The sequence below is a fragment of the Dipodomys merriami genome, unplaced genomic scaffold, assembly GCF_024711535.1.
Source record: "Dipodomys merriami isolate MVZ:Mamm:240054 unplaced genomic scaffold, mDipMer1.0.p SCAF_249, whole genome shotgun sequence".
Taxonomy (NCBI): domain Eukaryota; kingdom Metazoa; phylum Chordata; class Mammalia; order Rodentia; family Heteromyidae; genus Dipodomys; species Dipodomys merriami.
Window position 1 is genome coordinate 1,591,107 of NW_027203926.1, and position 18,924 is coordinate 1,610,030.

Below are 18,924 nucleotides of genomic sequence, written 5' to 3' on the forward strand. Positions count from 1 at the left end.
TAACACTGTGCCAAACACTTTAATACATACATACTTGTTTAACCATCATAACAACTCTATAAAGTAAGAGTTTTTTTTGTGTGTTCCATCCTGAGGCTTGAATTCAGAACCAAGGCACTGTCCCTGAGCTTATTTTGTTCAAGTCTAGTATTCTACCACTTGAGCCACAGCTCTACTTTCCAGCTTTTCTGGTTAGTGTATTGGAGATAAGAGTCTTATAGACTTTCCTGCCTGGACTGACTAAAAGATACTATATTCAGCTAGAAAAGGGAGCTGTGGCTTACAGATGAGATTCAATACCTGGCAAGTGGCAGGACCCAAGCTGTGAGTCGGTTTCTGAGAAGACAGGGTTCAAATCACAAATGGCCTTGTGGATGGCAGGATGGTTGGGTTTTAACTTGGAGACAATGTGAAGCTATTTAAGGTTGTTACACAATTAGTGTCACTAATAGAGATGTATTAGAGGGGAAGAAAGCTAGCGATAAAGGGAAGGCAGCTAATGGACACCATTCAATGGCAGACAAGAGTTGGCAGGCTGTATTTCCTCACAAGACTCAGTGTTGCATAGCCTAGATCCTGGAAGCAGTTTCATCTGTACTATGACAACCCTGAAAGACTCTTCAGGTCTAAGGGTCTCAAACAGACACAGTAATTGACTGGTTTTCCCAAGGTGGCAGCAGAGGAAGTTGGGTATCTGTCCCCAATCTCTTTCCACTTGTGTTCTACTATAGCCCTAATTAATACCAACAAGTCTAACTTTGTAACCAACTAGGAGCCACCATTAATAGCTAATATAGCACACAGTAGCTCTAGATATGATGAGGCTCCCACCAGAGAATTTTTAAAAGAGCTTTTGATATTTGTAATCCAGGAAACAACAGAGCAAAAATTGTACTACTTTAGGAAGACCAACTTACTCAAGGACAGAAAGAACTGGATCTGGAAAAGGAACAAAAGAGTAACTCTCCCTCATCTTAAAGGGAAGGTTCCTTTGACTGCCATGTGCAGAGATCTCTGTGTGTCTACTTACTTCATTGTGTTATGGTCCACTTCTTGGGGTATTACATGGACAATCTGGCTGAATGGGTAGGTGTCATTTTTAAGACAAAATAGTAACCTTGCCTCCTCTTTTGTGTAGAATGGAAAATGAACAGTCGGCAGAAAGGGTCCTGGCTGCAGTGTCAAGGAGCCTTAGCAACTACCCCTTTGACTTCCAGGGTGCACGGATTATCACTGGCCAAGAGGAAGGTGCCTATGGATGGATTACCATCAACTATCTGCTGGGCAAATTCACTCAGGTAAATACCCACAGCATCCATGAAAGTGGCTCATTGAGGGCCAGTGCCATTGCTATCTCGGAGAAGTATCTGAGTTGCTAGCCAGAATGATGGATGGATGGATGAATGAATGTATTCCCACTTGTGTAAAAGTCACTAGAAGTATACTTGTCTTTTAAGAACTTTTTCTATTAGTGAAGAGTATTGGAGCCTTATCTTCACCTTAGGAGGAGACATGAGGGAAAACAGAATCTATTTTGTTTATAATTAGTTTAACCTTATTAAAATTAAGAATAGCTGAGTGAGGTGGCACACTGTTGTAATACCAATTACTTGGGTAGCTTAGGCAGAAAAACTGTTAGTTCAAGGTCAGCCTGGGTATCATAGCAAGACCTGATCTCCAAAACAAAACCAAAGGAACCAAAAAGAATGATTAGTATCTGTCTCGTGCTGTGTGTCTTGTGCTATGCTGAGCATTATCAGAACAAGAGCATGAGGCAAAATTATTTCTGTTTTAGATCTTAATATTAATAGCCAAAAAGGGTTATTATTCTGCCCAACATCACACATCTCCTGACTTACTGAGTGGAAATTGAGACTTGAGTCAGCTTGCCTTAGGCCCCTTGTTTGTAAGGACGAGTCACAGGGCTTCCAAATTGCTGGGGTCTGGCTATATCTTTGAAGCCCCTTTTTTCTTGCTATTGATTTGATGCTGGAGCCTGCAGTGAGCTTTGCCCCCCACTTCACTGACTTAGGAAATCGCTGAGTGCAAGAAATCCTGTGAAAATCAGGATATCCACAGATTGCTAGACTAGTAACTGTCCTCTCTTTTAGAAATTGAGTTGGCTCAGCTTCATTCCACAAAGTCAGGAAACCTTTGGAGCTCTGGACCTTGGGGGAGCCTCTACACAAATCACTTTTGTACCCCTAAACTACACCGTGGAGTCTCCCGAAAACTCTCTGCAATTTCGTCTTTATGGCAAAGACTACACTGTATACACACACAGCTTCTTGTGCTACGGGAAAGATCAAGCACTCTGGCAGAAACTGGCCAAGGACATTCAGGCAAGTATAACTGAATTCAGACCTGCTCTCTCCACATCTGGTCCTCAGCCCCCACATCCTGTTATTTCCTTTTTCTAATCCAGTAATTGGTCTGAAACTGATTATTGTGCTTTCCAAATCTTTTCAGGCAGGATACCAAACTACATCTGGTCGACCCCTATGAGTTGTCCCATGCAGACATCCCCTCCTGTGTTTGTTTACTGCACTATCTCCAAGGACACGAGTCAGATCCTTTCTTAGGAACTAATTTCTCACCCTGGTGGCAATGATAATAAAAGTTACACATTAGAGCACTGTTCAGAAGAAAGGTTGCCATTTATAAGCTCATCTAGACCAGTCTTAAATCTCTTTCCTATAAATCACAGAAAACAGAGTTGTTAGAAATGACCTGGAGAGGAGGAAGAAAACAAAACCTCAGAACAACACTGAATTTGTTAGTCCATACTTTAGATCTTATTCCCAGATGCCTCTGCATTTTGAAGGCAGCATCGTGAGAGAACCAGGCACACCCTGACTAGCAGACACAGAGAGGGTGTCACATCAGCTTTTCTGTCTTCATGAAAGGACAGCCAGTTCTCTTTCCCACAACTCCACCGCACCCAGCACTCTGGTCCTTAAGATGACCACCATACGAATAGGTGCTGCTGAGTGATGCCCACTGGCCTCAAAGCACCGTGAAGTTTCTTTTCTACAGCTGTCCCTTTTCTTCTTTTGAGGGGTAAAACTCATTTTTATACTTTTGGCTTGAAGGACATAAGGCACTTTTCAGGTCTTGGAGCTTCTGATTGTTTGTTTGGGGAGGAGAGGAAGGGACAGGGTGTAGACCTCTGGCTTATAATTTTGAGATTCTGAGAATTTTCTTTATGTGGCCTGTGTAATTAGGATTATGCATGAAGGGGCAGTCCCAACTAATGGCATTTCTGAACCCAGAATCACTCTATCAACATTCTATAAATATGCTACTACATTGATGTCGGGTACCTCCTCGTCCTCCCCCTCCTCCTCCTCTTCTTCTTTCTTCTTTCTTCTTCTTTCTTTCTTCTTCTTCTTTTTTTGTCGGTTGTGGGGCTTGAACTCTGAGCTTGGGCGCTGTCCCTGCACTCTTCAGCTCAAGGCAAGCACTCTTCTGCTTGATCCACAGCGCCACTTCTACTTTTCTAGTGGTTTATTGGAGGTCTCACAGAAAAGTCTCACAGACTTTCCTGCTTAGGCTGGCTTTGAACCGCAGTCCTCAGATCTCAGCCTCCTGAGTAGCTAGGATTACAGGCGTGAACCATCAGTGCCTGGCTCTATGGTACCACTTCTGAGCCTTTTTTTTTTAAAGAAAAATTATGCTAATAGGAAAAAGAAAATAAAGCAAGACAGGGCTATATGCCAATGATGTTGCTTAAGGCCTTCACATTGACCATATCAGAGTATGTCTTTAGTCCCCAAAATCATTCACACAGGATTCCTTCAAGTAATTTTCCCATTCAGGTTTCAAGTAGCAGAACCATCAGGGACCCATGCTTTCACTCTGGATATGAGAAGACAATGAATGTAAGTGAGGTCTACAAGAGCCCCTGCACCAACAGGCTCCAGAAAATGCTGCCATTTGATCAGTTTCAAATCCAGGGTACTGGAGACTATCAAAAATGCCAGCAAAGTATCCTTGAGCTCTTCAACACCAGTTACTGCCCTTACTCAAGCTGTGCCTTCAATGGGATTTTCTTGCCACCACTCCAAGGGAATTTTGGGGTAAGTCTGTAAAATAATGAGGTATATTGGAGAATGATTTTAGTTGCATGTTGGAGAATATGTTTAAATTATAGGATTTCTTGTTCGCGCTCATAATAACGTTGAGAAAATTCATGGCTGGCTATTTGGCCACACAAGGGTAGCAATTGGGATTACCTTCTCAATTATCTCCTTGACCTTTTTGTGGTGCTAAGATGGCAGCTACTGCTCCAAGCATCACATCTCCCCAAGTAATACCAATGCAGAAATGAAGTGTAGGGTTTGTCTTACACACTTAATTTAATTATGCAGAAGGGCCATAGATATTTTCTTAGCCAGAATGTGGTGAATGCACTAAGGTGTGTTACAGGAAAATGGACTAAAATGGTTTAAACATTGTCTCCTGGGAGAAGTGTTTCCTAGGCACCTTAACTTCCTCTATGTGGGTACATTTAGGTTTCTGTAAGCAAGAAGAAGGGCTCTGGGGCAGGGATCATTAGAATCTGCCACAGTGACTTTCCAGATGTCAGGAGGAAAAGCAGCAGTTGGAGCAGCTGAGCATTTTCCTCTTTCAAGACATTTATTTAAAAGTAGAAACACAGGAAATCTCAAGGAAGATTTAAACTCAGAAAACCTCAAGAAAGATTTAAGTCTGAAGGAAGTATTAAAAGTGCAACATGGCATTACATTTTGAAGAGTTGAGAGGTATTTGAACTACAGCTTCAAATTCATTCCTTTCCAATTATGGGAGGACAGACCTCTTGATATAGTAATTCAAATTCCCATATTTTGGTTCTGAGACACCAAGCATTATTGCAATCACAAGGAGTATATTGCAAAATTATCTACTATCTGTTAGGCAGCAATTATTGACTAAGTGTTTATAGATACATAAATTTATTCAAGAAATCATTCAAAGAAATAAAGGCCTTTGTCTGCCTTCATATTCTTTTTCCCTTCTCAAAAATAAAAACAAAACAGCATGGATAAAAGGAGATCCGATTCTAAATACCCCACCAGAGAGCAGCTCTCAGTTCTCAAAAATAAAAACAAAACAGCATGGATAAAAGGAGATCCGATTCTAAATACCCCACCAGAGAGCAGCTCTCAGTTCTCCTGACTCAGTACAGGATCATAGGAAGAGCTGCCTGGAGAGAGCTCAGGATCTACAGTAGTCAAACCTGACCTAATTCCTGATTTTTCTCTTTCTTTCCTTGCTTTCTCTCTCTCTCTCTCTCTCTCTCTCTCTCTCTCTCTCTCTCTCTCTCTCTCTCTCTCTCTCTCTCTCTCTCTCTCTCTCTCTCTCTCTCTTCCCCCCTCTCTCTCTCTTCTTGCTTTCCTTCCTTCTCTTCTCTTCTTTTCTCTTCTCTTCTCTTCGTCAGTGTGGGGCTTCAACTCAGGGCCTGGATGGTGTCCTGTCCCTAAGCTCTTTTGCTCAAGGCTAGCACTCTACCACTTTGAGCCACAGCTTCACTTCCAGTTTTCTAGTGGTTAACTAGAGATAAAGAATCTCAAGGACTTTCCTGCCCCGGATGGCTTGGACCCAAGCTCCTCAGATCTCAGCCTCCTGAGTAACTAGGATTATAGTCATGAGCTACCAGGGCCAATCCTAATTCCTAATTTCTTAGGAACTTGGTGAGCTTTTCATTGTCTTGCTGTCTGAAAAAACAGCAGTAGGAAGTGTCATGGGTCTAGGCTTACATTAACCTTAGTGGCAGGTGAAACCTAAAACGTTAGTTGTTGGGGGTGTTTTTTTTTTGTTGTTGTTGTTTTAGTTGCTGTCATGGGGCTTGAACTCAGGGACTGCAGTCCCTGAGCTCTTTTGCTCAAGGCTAGCATTCTACCACTTTGAGCCATAGCTCATCTTCCTGTTTTTGAGTGGTTAATTGGAGATAAGAGTCTCACAGGGACTTTTCTGCCCTGGCTGGCTTCAAACCACTATCCTCGGATCTCAGCCTCCTGAGCAGCTAGGATTGCAGGCATGAACCACTGGTGTGGGGCAAAACTTAGTTCTTCTTCCCAGCAGCCTTCATCCTGTCATTCCTGCAGGAGTTCTCATTGCCAAGTCCTTGGTACTTGTATTTGTACATAGGTATTTGTAACATATAAATCCAGCTTCAGCCGGGCACTGGTGGCTCACACCTGTAATCCTAGCTACACAGGAGGCTGAGATCTGAGGATCACAGTTCAAAGCCAGCCCGGGCAGGAAAGTCTGTGAAACTCTTATTTCCAATAAACCACCAGAAAATGGAAGTAGTGGTATGACTCAAGTGATAGAGCACTAGCCTTGAGCTGAAGAGCTGAGGGACAGCACTCAGGCCCAGAGTTCAAGCCCTGTGACCAACAACAACAACAAAAAAATCCAGTTTCATTCTTGTAACTTTCAAAATCATTCCCCTGGGTGTTCTAAACCAGAATTTATGATGGGAGGATTTTTGCTCCAACTTTTTGTAAGGTGGAGATCAGGAAGACTGCAATTTGAGGCCAGGGTAGTTTAGTAAGAACTCATCTCAACAGAGAAGCTGGGTTTATGGTGAATAATTATAATGCCAACTTCATAGGAGCTGTAGGTAGGTAAGAGAATGGCTAGTCAAGGCTGCCTTGGGCAAAATCCCGAGTCCCTATCAGAAAAATAAAGCACAAAAGAGCTGGGAGTGTGGCTCAAATAATAGAACACCTGCCTACCAAGCCTGAGCCCTAGATTCAAACCCTAATACCACAAAAGCAAACCCTGCCAAATAAAAAAAATCTTGGCAATACTCTCATCAGTTTGGCCATGTGTAGCCATAGTTACCAGATATAATCAAATGTAGGCAAAATAGAAACACCAAAAAGGAAGAAGGAACATCTGTTGGGAATTACTTATGGAGTAACTTCGGAATTATTTTTTAAGACCACATTGCATCATTTATACAAACAGCACAGGCCAGAAAGAAATTCAGTAAGGAACTAGAACATTTAAAGTGTATTTGTTTACATACATGTAATACATCTGACCACTGAGCAACACAGAGGTTAGGGAAGCTGATTTCACTTGAAAGCAAAAATCCATGCATAGCTTTTTTTTTTTTTTTGTCAGTTGTGGGGCTTGAACTCTGGGCCTGGGCGCTGTCCCTGTGCTCTTCAGCTCAAGGCAAGCGCTCTACCGCTTGAGCCACAGCGCCACTACCAGTTTCCTAGTGGTTTATTGGAGATAAGAGTCTCATGGACTTTCCTGCCCAGGCTGGCTTTGAACCATTATCCTCAGATCTCAGCCTCCTGAGTAGCTAGGATTACAAGCATGAGCCACTGGCGCCCGGCACCATACATAACTTTATAATACTGGGAATAGAACTCTGAACTCTACACATGCTGGGCAGGTGTTCTGCTTTATCCATGCCCTTAGCCATTTTATTTTTGTTTTTGATATAAAATCTTGCTGACTTTGTCCAGGCTGGCCTCAACTCCTAATTTTCCTCCTCTGCTTCCTTAATTGTGATTACAGGCATATACTACCACACTCAACTCCCTACATACAGCTTTCTAAAAAAAAACCCAAAAGAACCCACAAATAGGGCCTTTATTAACAGGTACTTGCAGTTTGTCTTTTATTTTGTTTGGCTTTTTTGGGGGGGTTCCTGGGGAATGGAGTCAATATCAGGACTGGCAGATGCTAGATAAGCGTTCCATCACTGAGCCTATATCCCCCAGCCTCTCTTTTGAAAATGTTTATTGTTTTTCATTTTATTTTATATATTATTTGTTGTTGTTATTTAATTAGTGTACAAATTCAACATGTTCAAGCCCTTTAAAAAAGTGTTTGTTTGTTTGAGTCAGGGCATAAATAATTTGAACAGGCTAACCCTGAACTTGGTGATCTTCCTGCCTCAGCCTTCAGAGTAGCAATAATTACAAGTACCATGCTCAGCTTTTCCTCCTTCCTCTCTTCCTCCTTTATCAGATAATTTAAAATCTGGGACTATAGTTGTATAACAACACACTGAGATAGGATTTAACAGATTTCAGGGTAGATAGAAGGAAAGAGTTAAATACTCTTTAAATAACCTTCCATAAAATCTTACCTTAACCAGATATAAAAGTGAAATCATTAAAAGGATATTGAAGCTTGGCGCAGGTAGCTCATGCCTGTAATCCTAGCTACTCAGGAGGTTAAGATCTGAAGACTGCGGTTCAAAGCTAGCCCAGGCAGGAAGTTACCTGAAACTCTTATCTCCAATAAACCACCAGAAAACCGGAAGTGGCGCTGTAGCTCAAGTGGTAGAATGCTAGCCTTGAGCTGAAGAGCTGAGGGACAGCGCTCAAGCCCAGAGTTCTAGCCCCACGACTGAAAAAAAAAATACTGAGAAAAACCCATTTAAAAATTTTTGTCATTACCAAAAAGATATCCTTAGTTAAAATAATCAAAACCACATGCTATATTAATAATGCAGATAGTTCTAGTTATCTGGTCAATGGGCAAAAGAATAGCATTTGAGGTTTTCAAGTCTAATCTTTTGAACTGAGGGCCCTGTGCTTGCTAAACAGTCTACCACATAAGCCACGCCTCCATCCCCTTTGTGCAGATGAGGCTCAGGGATCTCTGAGGTTCCTGGTACTGATCAAACCTGAATCCTCCAAAATGTAATTACTATTCATATAGACTGTCATTCCAGAAGCCTTACCTGTACCATACTTAACACATATTTACATTATCTGTATTGTACACAGTGGAAATACATAAGAACCATAAAAGATCACTATGTACTGTAATATGCAATGTACTAGAGAAATGAAATTGCTCATGTGGATATCAGATGTGTAACATGTATTTTAATCAGAGATTCACCACACTTGAGCTCACATAACAGCAAAATGGAGGTACTGTGAAAGAAACCACCACAGTGACGTAGTATGGGCTACAGTGTATTTGTGGAATTGTGATTTAATGCTGCTCTTTCTTACCATTCTTTTGACTGAATGATATCATGTATCATATGTAAATCTTGGTTTACATACATTTTGACTTTTTAATTTTTATAAAAGACTATGTATTAATGGTAGTAAATAGACTAAAAATCTATATTGCTTTAACCACCAAAAAGTTATCATCACATGGTAAGTGGCTCATAAATATTTTGCCTTCAGGTTAAAGTTGCTATAGAGGTCGGGCATCCTTAATGTCAAATCAAAATGCCCTGAAATTGGAAACTCTGGCAAGATCCAGATTTCAGATTGCTATTGTTTAGATGTAGAAAATAGTAATGTAGATTTTTTAAACTTTTTTTAGATGGAGTCTAATTCGTCAAGGCAGCACTTGAACTCTTGGGATCAAGAGATCTTCCTCCCTTAACTTCCAAATTATCTAGAACTATAGTTGTATAACAACACACTGAGATAGGTTTTAATAGATTTCAGAGTAGCTAGAAGAAAAGAGTCTTATACTCTTTAAATAACTTTCTATAAATACTGTCTAAACTAGAAACTGAAAGATGAGAAACTGACTTGTTATTTTCAGTACTGAGGCTTGAACTCAGGACCTTACTAGGTGAGTGGTATACTGCTGAGTCATACCTCCAACCCTTTCCTGCCGGTTATTTTTCAGATAAGGTCTAGTTTCCTGTCCCTGTATATGCCTGGACATGGTCCAACTAGTTTATAGACTAGTTTATGTAACTAGAATAACAGGTCTATACCACCATGCTCAACTCTTAATTGAGAAGTCTGGTAAATGCTCTGCCCAGGCTGGCTTTGAACAGAGATTCTCTCAATCTCAACCTCCCTGTTGCTATAATTAAGTATGAGCTACTGACTTCTGACTTAGGATCTGACTTTTTAAAGCTATGCTTCCTGGGGCTGGGAAGGTGGCTCAGTGGTAGAGTGCTTGCCTTATATGCATGAGGCCCTGGGTTTGATTCCTCAGCACCAGAAAACAGAAAAGTCTGAAGTGGCACTGTGGTAGAGCGCTAACCTTGAGCTCAAGAACTCAGGGACAGTGCCCAGGCCTACAGTTCAAGCCCCATGACTGAAAAAACAAACAAACAAACAAAAGCTATGCTTCCTGAAGATTAGAGTGTTTCTATCCTAATTTGTTACTCAAATGTAGACCCATAGGATGTAGATACCAAGTAAAATATTATAAAGAAAAATACTATAATATTGATTCCTAGTTTGGGAATTAAGGGACAGTTCACAGATTTAGGACAGTATCCTATCGATAGTTAAAACAAACTCAGGAATTCCTAAAATGGAGTCAGCATTCTCAAGAATTGGTTTTGCGTCCATTCTGGCAAAAGAAAATCCCTGGCTTCAGTTCCTGAAGCCTAAGAGCAAGACCAGAATAGTGGGGTTTCCCCCCACCTCATTAAAGTGTCTTCCAGGGGCTGGGAAGGTGGCTCAGTGGTAGAGTGCTTGCCTTGCATGACTGAGGCCCTGGGTTCGATTCCCAGCACCACATAAGCAAAAAGAAAAAAGCCGGAAGTGGCGCTATGGCTCAAGTGGTAGAGCGCTAGCCTTGAGCTGAAGAGCTGAGGGACAGCGCCCAGGCCCAGAGTTCAGGCCTCACGACCGGACCCAAAAAAAAAAAAAAAAAAGTGTCTTCCAGCCACAGGCATAAACTTGGTGATGTGATCCTCAACTATGGGAGTTTGAGAAATGTTGCTGCTTGGGGTAAAGGAGGAGACTTTTTGTTTGCTTTTGGTTTTTGTCATTTGGGATCATTCTTGGAATTAAAAAAGGAAAGCATTATAACTAAGATTAAGGTTACTTTCTAAATATACATAAACCAAGGGGGGGAGGGGGAAGAACCTAAACCCTGCCATCAGTCTATCAACACTATTTTCCTAGTTTGAATTCCAATCTGTATGTATAAACAGTAGTCCATGACAGAAGAGATATTCCCAGAGAAATTGACCTTAGATACTAAACCAGACTGTGGCAGATTTCTGAAAAACTTTCAGCTGACAGGCTGATGGAATGAGAAAAAGAATTCATGTGAATGTGAATGAACTGAGTGATCAAGGGAAGATAACGATCTTTATTCTGAAGTACAGCAAGAAAGATGAACATACCCAGCTCACTCAGCAGCGTTTCCCCTTGGCTCTATGAAGGGAGGGGATATGTCAGCTGTGTGGTTTGGAAAAGGACCTTGATTAAAATTAAAAAAAAAACTGTAACAAGATCATGTTTCTTCTGTGACTACAGATGCTTCACTTAATATTTCTAAGTGCTGTCCATACCTTTTGATTTGACCCTTGGGAAATGATTTAACACAACTTAGGTTGTTTTTAATTCCTTTATGAATCAATGTCGCTTTGGGTTAACTTTCTGACCTTGTTCTTTTGGAAACCTTTAATGAAATGTCAACTACATTGCCAGACAACTGTTTAGATCTGAAATAGGGGAGAAATCATGCCAAAAAAAGGAAAATAGAAATATTTACAGTTATTAATTTTATTAACTATTTACTTACTACACATGAGATGTGTGTGTGTGTGTTGTTGATACCTTTTCAATCTGGCTGGCATTGTACCACTTAAACCATTTCATTGTAGTGTGTGTGGGGGGGGGATATGGTTTAAAAACAAAACAAACAATAAAAAACTCACAGTGTCTTTTGAGAAACTTCCACTGGGCTTTTCACTGGAATTGAAGCATACAGATGCTATAGTAGTGAATTGCCAGTGGAGGGTTTCTTTGCTATTTTCAGAGCCAAAATTGAGCCCCCCAAAGGACCAAGTCAATGTTCCTGTGTGTTAGGCACAGCCTAAAACTGTGGGTGTTTCTACCGCAGGCATTTTCAGCTTTCTATTTTGTGATGGATTTTTTAAACTTAACATCGGACAAAGTGTCCTCTGAGGAACAGATGATTGAGATAATGGGAAATTTCTGCTCTAAGTCCTGGGAGGAGGTAAGTAACTAGAAACAGAAACTGTCAATTGCTGTCACTACTGGGGAGGTTATGAATCTGTTCTTAACTTCATCCAGGTTTGACTAATATCCAGTAAATGTGTTAGAGAAATCCAGTGGTGGAGTAAAGAATGAATTTATCCACATTTCTTGGTGTTTCTCACTTTATATGAAGTCCTTTAATAGGCTCTACTGACATACAGTTAGCAGTTCATCTCTACCTCAATCACTGCTTTTTCAACCTTGATGTTATGCATTTCATCATGGACCCAAGTTGGCTGATGTGGCCCTTTTGTCTGAAATCATGAGTAGAACCAGATACTGTGTATAGAAAAGGCTATGCCAGAAGCCCCATATCTCAGTATTCCCTTCTTTTTTATTTTTATTTTTTATTTTGTTGGTCGTGGGGCTTGGGCGCTGTCCCTGAGCTCTTCAGCTCAAGGCTAGCGTTCTACCACTTGAGGCACAGTGCCACTTCCCATTTTCTGGTGGTTTATTAGAGATAAGAGTTTCACAGACTTTTCCTGCCTGGGCTGGCTTCGAACCTCTGTCCTCAGATCTCAGCCTCCTGAGTAGCTAGAATTATAAGTGTGAGCCACCGGTGTGTGGCTGTTTAGAATGCTTTTAACACGTCCATTGTGTACAATTCATCTTGTTCAGTGATGCCCCTGCCATTACTGCCCTCATCTAACCCATCCCCACTCATCTCAGGTTTCCTAGTTTTATTTTCACATATATCCATTAAATATTATGACTACATTCACCTACCATTCCTCTCTCCATTCATCCACCCTGTTCACTCAGCCCTACCACCCTCATATGTTTTAGCTTCCAGATATTTATCTTGTTAACCTGTTAATTGCTCAAAGGGGTTACATTATGGAAACCCATCCCTACCATACTTTAGTCAGTTTGACAAACATGGGAAGTCTTTCTGTCTCCTGGTGTCTTCTTCAATCTCTCTCTTCAAAGATTTATAGTTTTCATTATAGAGGTCCTTGGTTAGGTTTATTTCTTGGTGGGTTTGTTTTGTTTTGTTGTTGTTTTTAGGTTACTGTGAATGGTATTATTCTTCTAATGTCCTTCTCCATCTCATTGTTGATAGAAAGCTGATTTTTGTGTGATAATTCTATATCTTGCTACTTTGCCGAAGGTGCTTATCAAGTCTAGGAGTTTTTAGGGTGGAATCTATGTCCTTCTAGACATAGAATCACATCATCTGCAAATAGAGGTAGTTTGACTTCTTCCTTTCCTATTTGGATCCCTTTTGTTGCTTTCTCTTGTCTTACTGATCTGCTAGCAATTGCAGTATTTATACTATTGCTCTTGCTTTTTTAAAACGTCTTTTACTTTCATTTTTGGCTGATACATAATAACTATGTTTTCATGTGGTAGAGTGTGATATTTTCAACATATGTACATATGCTACACTTGAGTCATAGCTCCACTTCTGACTTTTTTGGTAATTAAATGGAAATTAGAGTCTCCTGAACTTAGCTGCCCAGCCTAACTTCAAACCAAGGTCCTCAGTTCTGAGTGGCTAAGATTACAATTCTGAGTCACCAGCACCTGGCTGTACTATTTTTAAAATGGCTGTACTGATTTGCATTCCTATTACCAGCATGTAAGGGTTCTTTTTTCTCTATATCCTCACTAACATGTTACCTTTTATCTTGTTGTTAGTGTTTTATGTGTTGCTGAGGATTGAATGCAGGGCTTTATGTGTTAGCCAAGTGTTCTACCACTAAGCTGCCCATGCAGTGTTCTTTTTTTTTTTTAAGTTTTTATTAGCATATATTTGTACAAAATCAGTTGCACTGTGACATTTTCATGCATACATGCAAAGTACGTTAATCATAATAATTCCTCTATTTCTTTCCCTTCCTTTCCCCTGTGTACTTTCTTCTTCCCAAGTTAGTTCTTTGGTCTACTTCCATGCCATTTTTAACTGAAAAAAAGAGACTTTATTTCTTATTAATATAGTTTCATGCCATTTTAAAAACTTAGATTCTGCATATGAGAAGAAACATGAGGTATTCATATTCCTATGTTTGGTCTCACAGTTAACATAAAAATATCCAGTTACATCCATAATTCTTTTTTTTTCTTTCTTTTTTTCTCTTTTTGGTCGGTCATGGGTCTTGAACTCAGGACTTGGGCACTGTCCCTGAGCAATCTTGCTCAAAGCTAGTGTTCTATCACTTTGAACCAAAGCTCCACATCTGGATTTCTGGTGGTTAATTGGAGATGAGTCTCTCAGACTTTCCTGCCCAGGCTAGCTTTGAACTGTGATCCTTAGAATTCAGCCTTCTGAGTAGCTAAGATTGCAGGCATGAGCCACCAGTAGTTGGCAAATTTATTGTTTCTGTGGTTGAGTAACACTCTGTCCAAATTTGGTTGTTGTCTTAATGAAAACCAATCTGATTGAAGTGAGATAAAAATGTGTCATTTTAATTTACATTTCCTTTATGACTAAAGATGTTGAACATTTCTTCATGTATTTATTGACCATTTGTAATTGGCCATATTGTTGCTTTGTAGTAATGGAAACTGAACCCAGGGCCTTGCATATGCGAAGCAAGTGCTTTCCCACCAAGCTAAGTACTTAGCCAGTAAAATGTTTCCAGAGCTGAATGTGTTTCTCAGACTGTACTGTGCACATGAATCACCAAAGAATCATCAGAAAGTGCAAATTTTGAGTGACTGGGGTGAGAACTAACATGCTCTTTGAGAATGTTGCTGTCAGTACACATACTAAACTAAGTGTGTGGTAAGGGTTTTTTTGGACATTATTCCCTTAAGATGTTTATAGAGGCTCTTAGCCAAAGAATCTGATGAAGAATATATAGGAAACACTGACTAAAAATTAACAGACTCTTCTCATATACAGTATTTATAAAATTATATAATACATTAACATATTAAATAGAATAATATTCTGTTCATATTAAATATTAATATTCTAATAATATTAAAATATCAAGTTTAGGGGATGAAAAAGATACTGAAATTAACTGCTTTAAAACATACTATACCATAGGAACAACTTTTTTCCTAGATCATGTATTTATTAACATATAGAGCTCTAGGAATAAAGTGCTTCTGTACAATACCATAAACTGAAAAACATTGTAGCACCCACTGTAGTATAGCACCATCCCCAATGCTTCTGGGAAAGCCAACCCTCAAGCCCACATGATCCTTCTCAGGTCTAGTAGTAACAAAGAAAGCTATAGAGAGCTCCTTTTGTGCAGGTATGATATTTCCTTCATTTCACTTCTAGGTAAAGACATCTTTTCCTGAAATAAAGGAGAAATACCTGAGTGAATACTGCTTTTCTGGGGCCTATATCCTCTCCCTTCTTCTGCAAGGCTATCATTTTACAAATGATTCCTGGGAGCAAATTCATTTTATGGGCAAGGTAATTTGAGCACCTGTTGGATGTGTGGAGGTTGGGTGGTGTTGATTGTAGCAGCTTTGGGCTCGAAAAAGATGGGAGTCAGTGTGATGGAAGTTTGGCCCCAATGTCCTGTTTTGTCATTCCACCTCTGATCCAAACTGGAATTCTGTTTCACACTCTTCTGGAAATATCACCCAGCTATGGGCCTGAAGGGGAGCTGACTACATTCTCTGTTGCCTTTCTTCCCATAGTACAATGACTAATTCTCATAAAGACTGAGATACTAAAGCAATGTAACAGCACTTCCAAACTTCAGACTCCCACGGCCCCCCTCCCTAGACCCCTTCTTCAATTCAGGAAAGGACCATCATAGTTTCTTATAAGGAATGAACTCTTTGTTGGTTGTTGCTTCAAAGCTGACCAACCTGAAAGCTCTGAGTGAAGGAAGAGACTGAATGGCTATGAAAGAGGCTGTTACTTAGGAACCAGGCTTAGCAGAAGCCCTTGAAGAAGCAAAATCCCTGCTGTGCTTTACTGCAGTGCCACCTGCAGGTATTCAGAAACAGATACACATCAGGTGTGGGACTTAAGCTTGATGAAAGTATCAAGGGCAGTGTTTTTAAGCCTGTATACACTAATGGCAAAAATACTTTGTCCCCTTCTAAAATGTGATTTCAAGCAAAAGAAAGTATTGACGCATTACAAATTACTAATTCCTAATACTGGTAGGGGTTTGGAGGAAAGAAGAATGTCCACATAGTTTTAGTCCGAGTATAAATTAATACAGTCTTTTGGGAGATTGACAGTATGTGCTAAGAGTCTAAAAGTGGATACATCATTTCCAATTTTCTATGATTTTTTTTTTTGGGTCCGGTCGTGGGGCCTGAACTCTGGGCCTGGGCGCTGTCCCTCAGCTCTTCAGCTCAAGGCCAGCACACTACCACTTGAGCCACAGCACCACTTCCGGCTTTTTTTTTCTGCTTATGTGGTGCTGAGGAATCGAACCCAGGGCCTCATGCATGCAAGGCAAGCTCTCTACCACTGAGCCACCTTCCCAGCCCTTTTCTATGATTTTTAAATCCTAAAATGGCATAGAAATATCTGGAGACATGAAGATAGTAATAAATGAATTCTACAGAAAACTTAATTCCCATATTTTTTATGCTCAGAGAGAATTAAAAGGTATGTCACAAAATGGTAACAGAAACAACTTCTGAGTGGTGAGATAAGGGTGGTTTAAATTTTCTTTTTTAAGCTTAATTCCACTTTTTTAATTTGCATTTTTCTACTATAACCATGCACAACTCACGTAACTAACCACTTCCAAAATTAAGACCAGTTATTTTCCAGTCAGCTCTCAGATGATTGGAAATTATTCCTAGGCACCTGGCAGGGTCAGAATATATCTTATAACTTAAGAATCCTTTTTTTCCTGCATATAGAGCTATCCAGCTTCCATAAAGTAATATTAACTTGTTGGTTTTATTACACAGATTTTCCCAGATTGTCCTCTCCTAGATTTTCCCTAGTAAAGCCCAGCCCAGGCCTGGCAAAGATGTTAAAAGAATAGGACAGGATAGAACAATCATTTCCTCATCCTTTGTCTGCTTCCTGTCACCTCCTATGCCCACCCTATTGGTGTAAACAAGAAAGCAAGAAAGCAAAGATCTATTTGATTAAGTCCTTCCAGGTAGAATCCATTTACCATATTCCTTTCTGAACTTTGGAACTAAGTAGTGAAAATCCAAACTCTCATTCAGTCATATGCTGCCATTTTCCTCACAACCAGATCCTAGCATAGAATATAACCTGTATTTTGAAAACAGGGTGCTTACTATCCTTCAGGTGTTCTGGATAGGGTTGTATATAACCTAGACTAGCTTCTTAACCACAAATAGCTAATTTTTCACTCTTTGCAGGTCGAGGGTAGCAACGCCGGCTGGACTTTGGGCTACATGCTGAATCTGACCAACATGATCCCAGCTGAGCAACCATCATCTGCACGTCTCCCACATTCCACTTACATCTTCCTCATGGTCCTCTTCTCCCTGATCCTGGTTGCAGTGTTCATCACAGGCATATTTATCTGTAACAAGCCTTCCTACTTCTGGAAAGAAATGGTATAGCACGAGCAGCTGAAATCTGCTATCTGGAATAAGTAACAACAACAACAACAATAACTTGTCCAAGGAGCACTTCCTTCCAGGCAGCAGAATGCAAGATTATCCTTCCCTGATTTCCAGGGCCAATCTAGACCAGCCTGAGGCTTCCTTCGTTTTTGCTGAAGCCTTTTCTTGGGAAGTGTTTTACAACCCCTGCCTCATGAGCCTCCTGGCAGATAACTGTATCTTGTCTGTCTTTCCCAGTCACCTCTTTCTCTGTTGTACTTTATTCTTGTATAGGTTATAAAGACCTGCCACCTTTCATGATGTTTGCTTTATAAACGAACAATACTGACTGAACAATACTGAAGTAAGAGTTCTGAGTCCCATGCCAGGAAGCAGAGGTAGTTAAAAGAACCTCAGAAACTGGCTCACTCAGAATCTTTATGAATCTCTTCCTTCCTCATTCCTTCTTACAAAAAAAAAAAGCCATATAATGCCTTTGGAAAGAACAGACATAAATCCCATTCTCAGTCTTAGCCAAAGAGTTTTGCAAGGAAATATACATTTGTGCATCTAATACAATTGTTAATCCCCTTAAAATTGGTATACCAGTTAATTATAATTTCCTGGGTGAGGCCAGGATGCTACCAGGTAGAACACTTGGACCAGAGATTTTTTTTTTTTAAGTCAGATGAACATACGAATATTTAGATGTAAGAGAATATTAAGTTGTAGATGTTAGGAAGAAAAATTCAGTCATGACTCAGGGTCAGGAAAAATACAACCTCCAATGCAATCTTTCAAGTTTTGTTTTTACTATCTTAAAAATACACATAACCTAAATATCACTATCCTATCATTCAAATCAGTACACTGAGTAGCATTTAGCATATTTACAATGTTTTGCAGATATCACTCTTTTGCTTCATAACACTTATTCACCAAGTAGTTGGCTATCACAAAACTTTCAGCTGACAGCTAATGTGCTAATGCATTCTACTACAAAGATGGTTCACTGAATTTTAAAGCCATGCCACATTTATCATCCTAAGATTTAATTTAGTGAGAGTATGGCATTAGGGTGGAGTGGCATGCTTTTCTCCTGTGCCGGGAACCAAGTCTGAAGGTGGTGTTCTCATCTCTGTTATACAAGCATGAGCTTCATTTACTTCATAGAATGTTTTGTGGAGAAATGGCTATGGAATTTCATGGAAACAAGAAGAGACCCTACCCTTTCCTTTAAGGATAGCTACAAGTAACCTGTTGAGCAGGATTGAGTGGTAGTATCATTCACACCTTATCCCAGGCAACCTGTCCATTTCTGGATCCAAGGACTGACTGTTGAGCCGATGCAGAAAGAAAGCAAGCTCTCCTACAAACTAAAAGCCAAATGTCCCTGTATCTCTTGAACGATCAAGCCATTTTTTTTATAAAGCTGGTGAATATAAACTTATTAAAGCTGTGTGCAGTGATTTTT

General features: G+C 40.1%; 1 protein-coding gene across 4 annotated transcripts in view; it reads left to right on the top strand.

Moving 5' to 3' along the window:
• LOC138836122 (ectonucleoside triphosphate diphosphohydrolase 1-like) overlaps nucleotides 1-18,905 on the top strand; it is a 96,065-nt gene extending 77,160 nt beyond the window's left edge. For all 4 annotated transcript variants that reach the window (XM_070034643.1, XM_070034641.1, XM_070034640.1 and 1 more), the window contains 6 exons: nucleotides 1,139-1,298; nucleotides 2,112-2,342; nucleotides 3,819-4,079; nucleotides 11,827-11,943; nucleotides 15,226-15,363; nucleotides 17,262-18,905. In XM_070034643.1, coding sequence (XP_069890744.1) covers nucleotides 1,139-1,298; nucleotides 2,112-2,342; nucleotides 3,819-4,079; nucleotides 11,827-11,943; nucleotides 15,226-15,363; nucleotides 17,262-17,468 — 1,114 coding nt within the window. In that variant the 3' untranslated portion in view covers nucleotides 17,469-18,905. The remainder of the gene's footprint in view (nucleotides 1-1,138; nucleotides 1,299-2,111; nucleotides 2,343-3,818; nucleotides 4,080-11,826; nucleotides 11,944-15,225; nucleotides 15,364-17,261) is intronic.
• The last annotated feature ends 19 nt before the right edge of the window (nucleotides 18,906-18,924 follow it).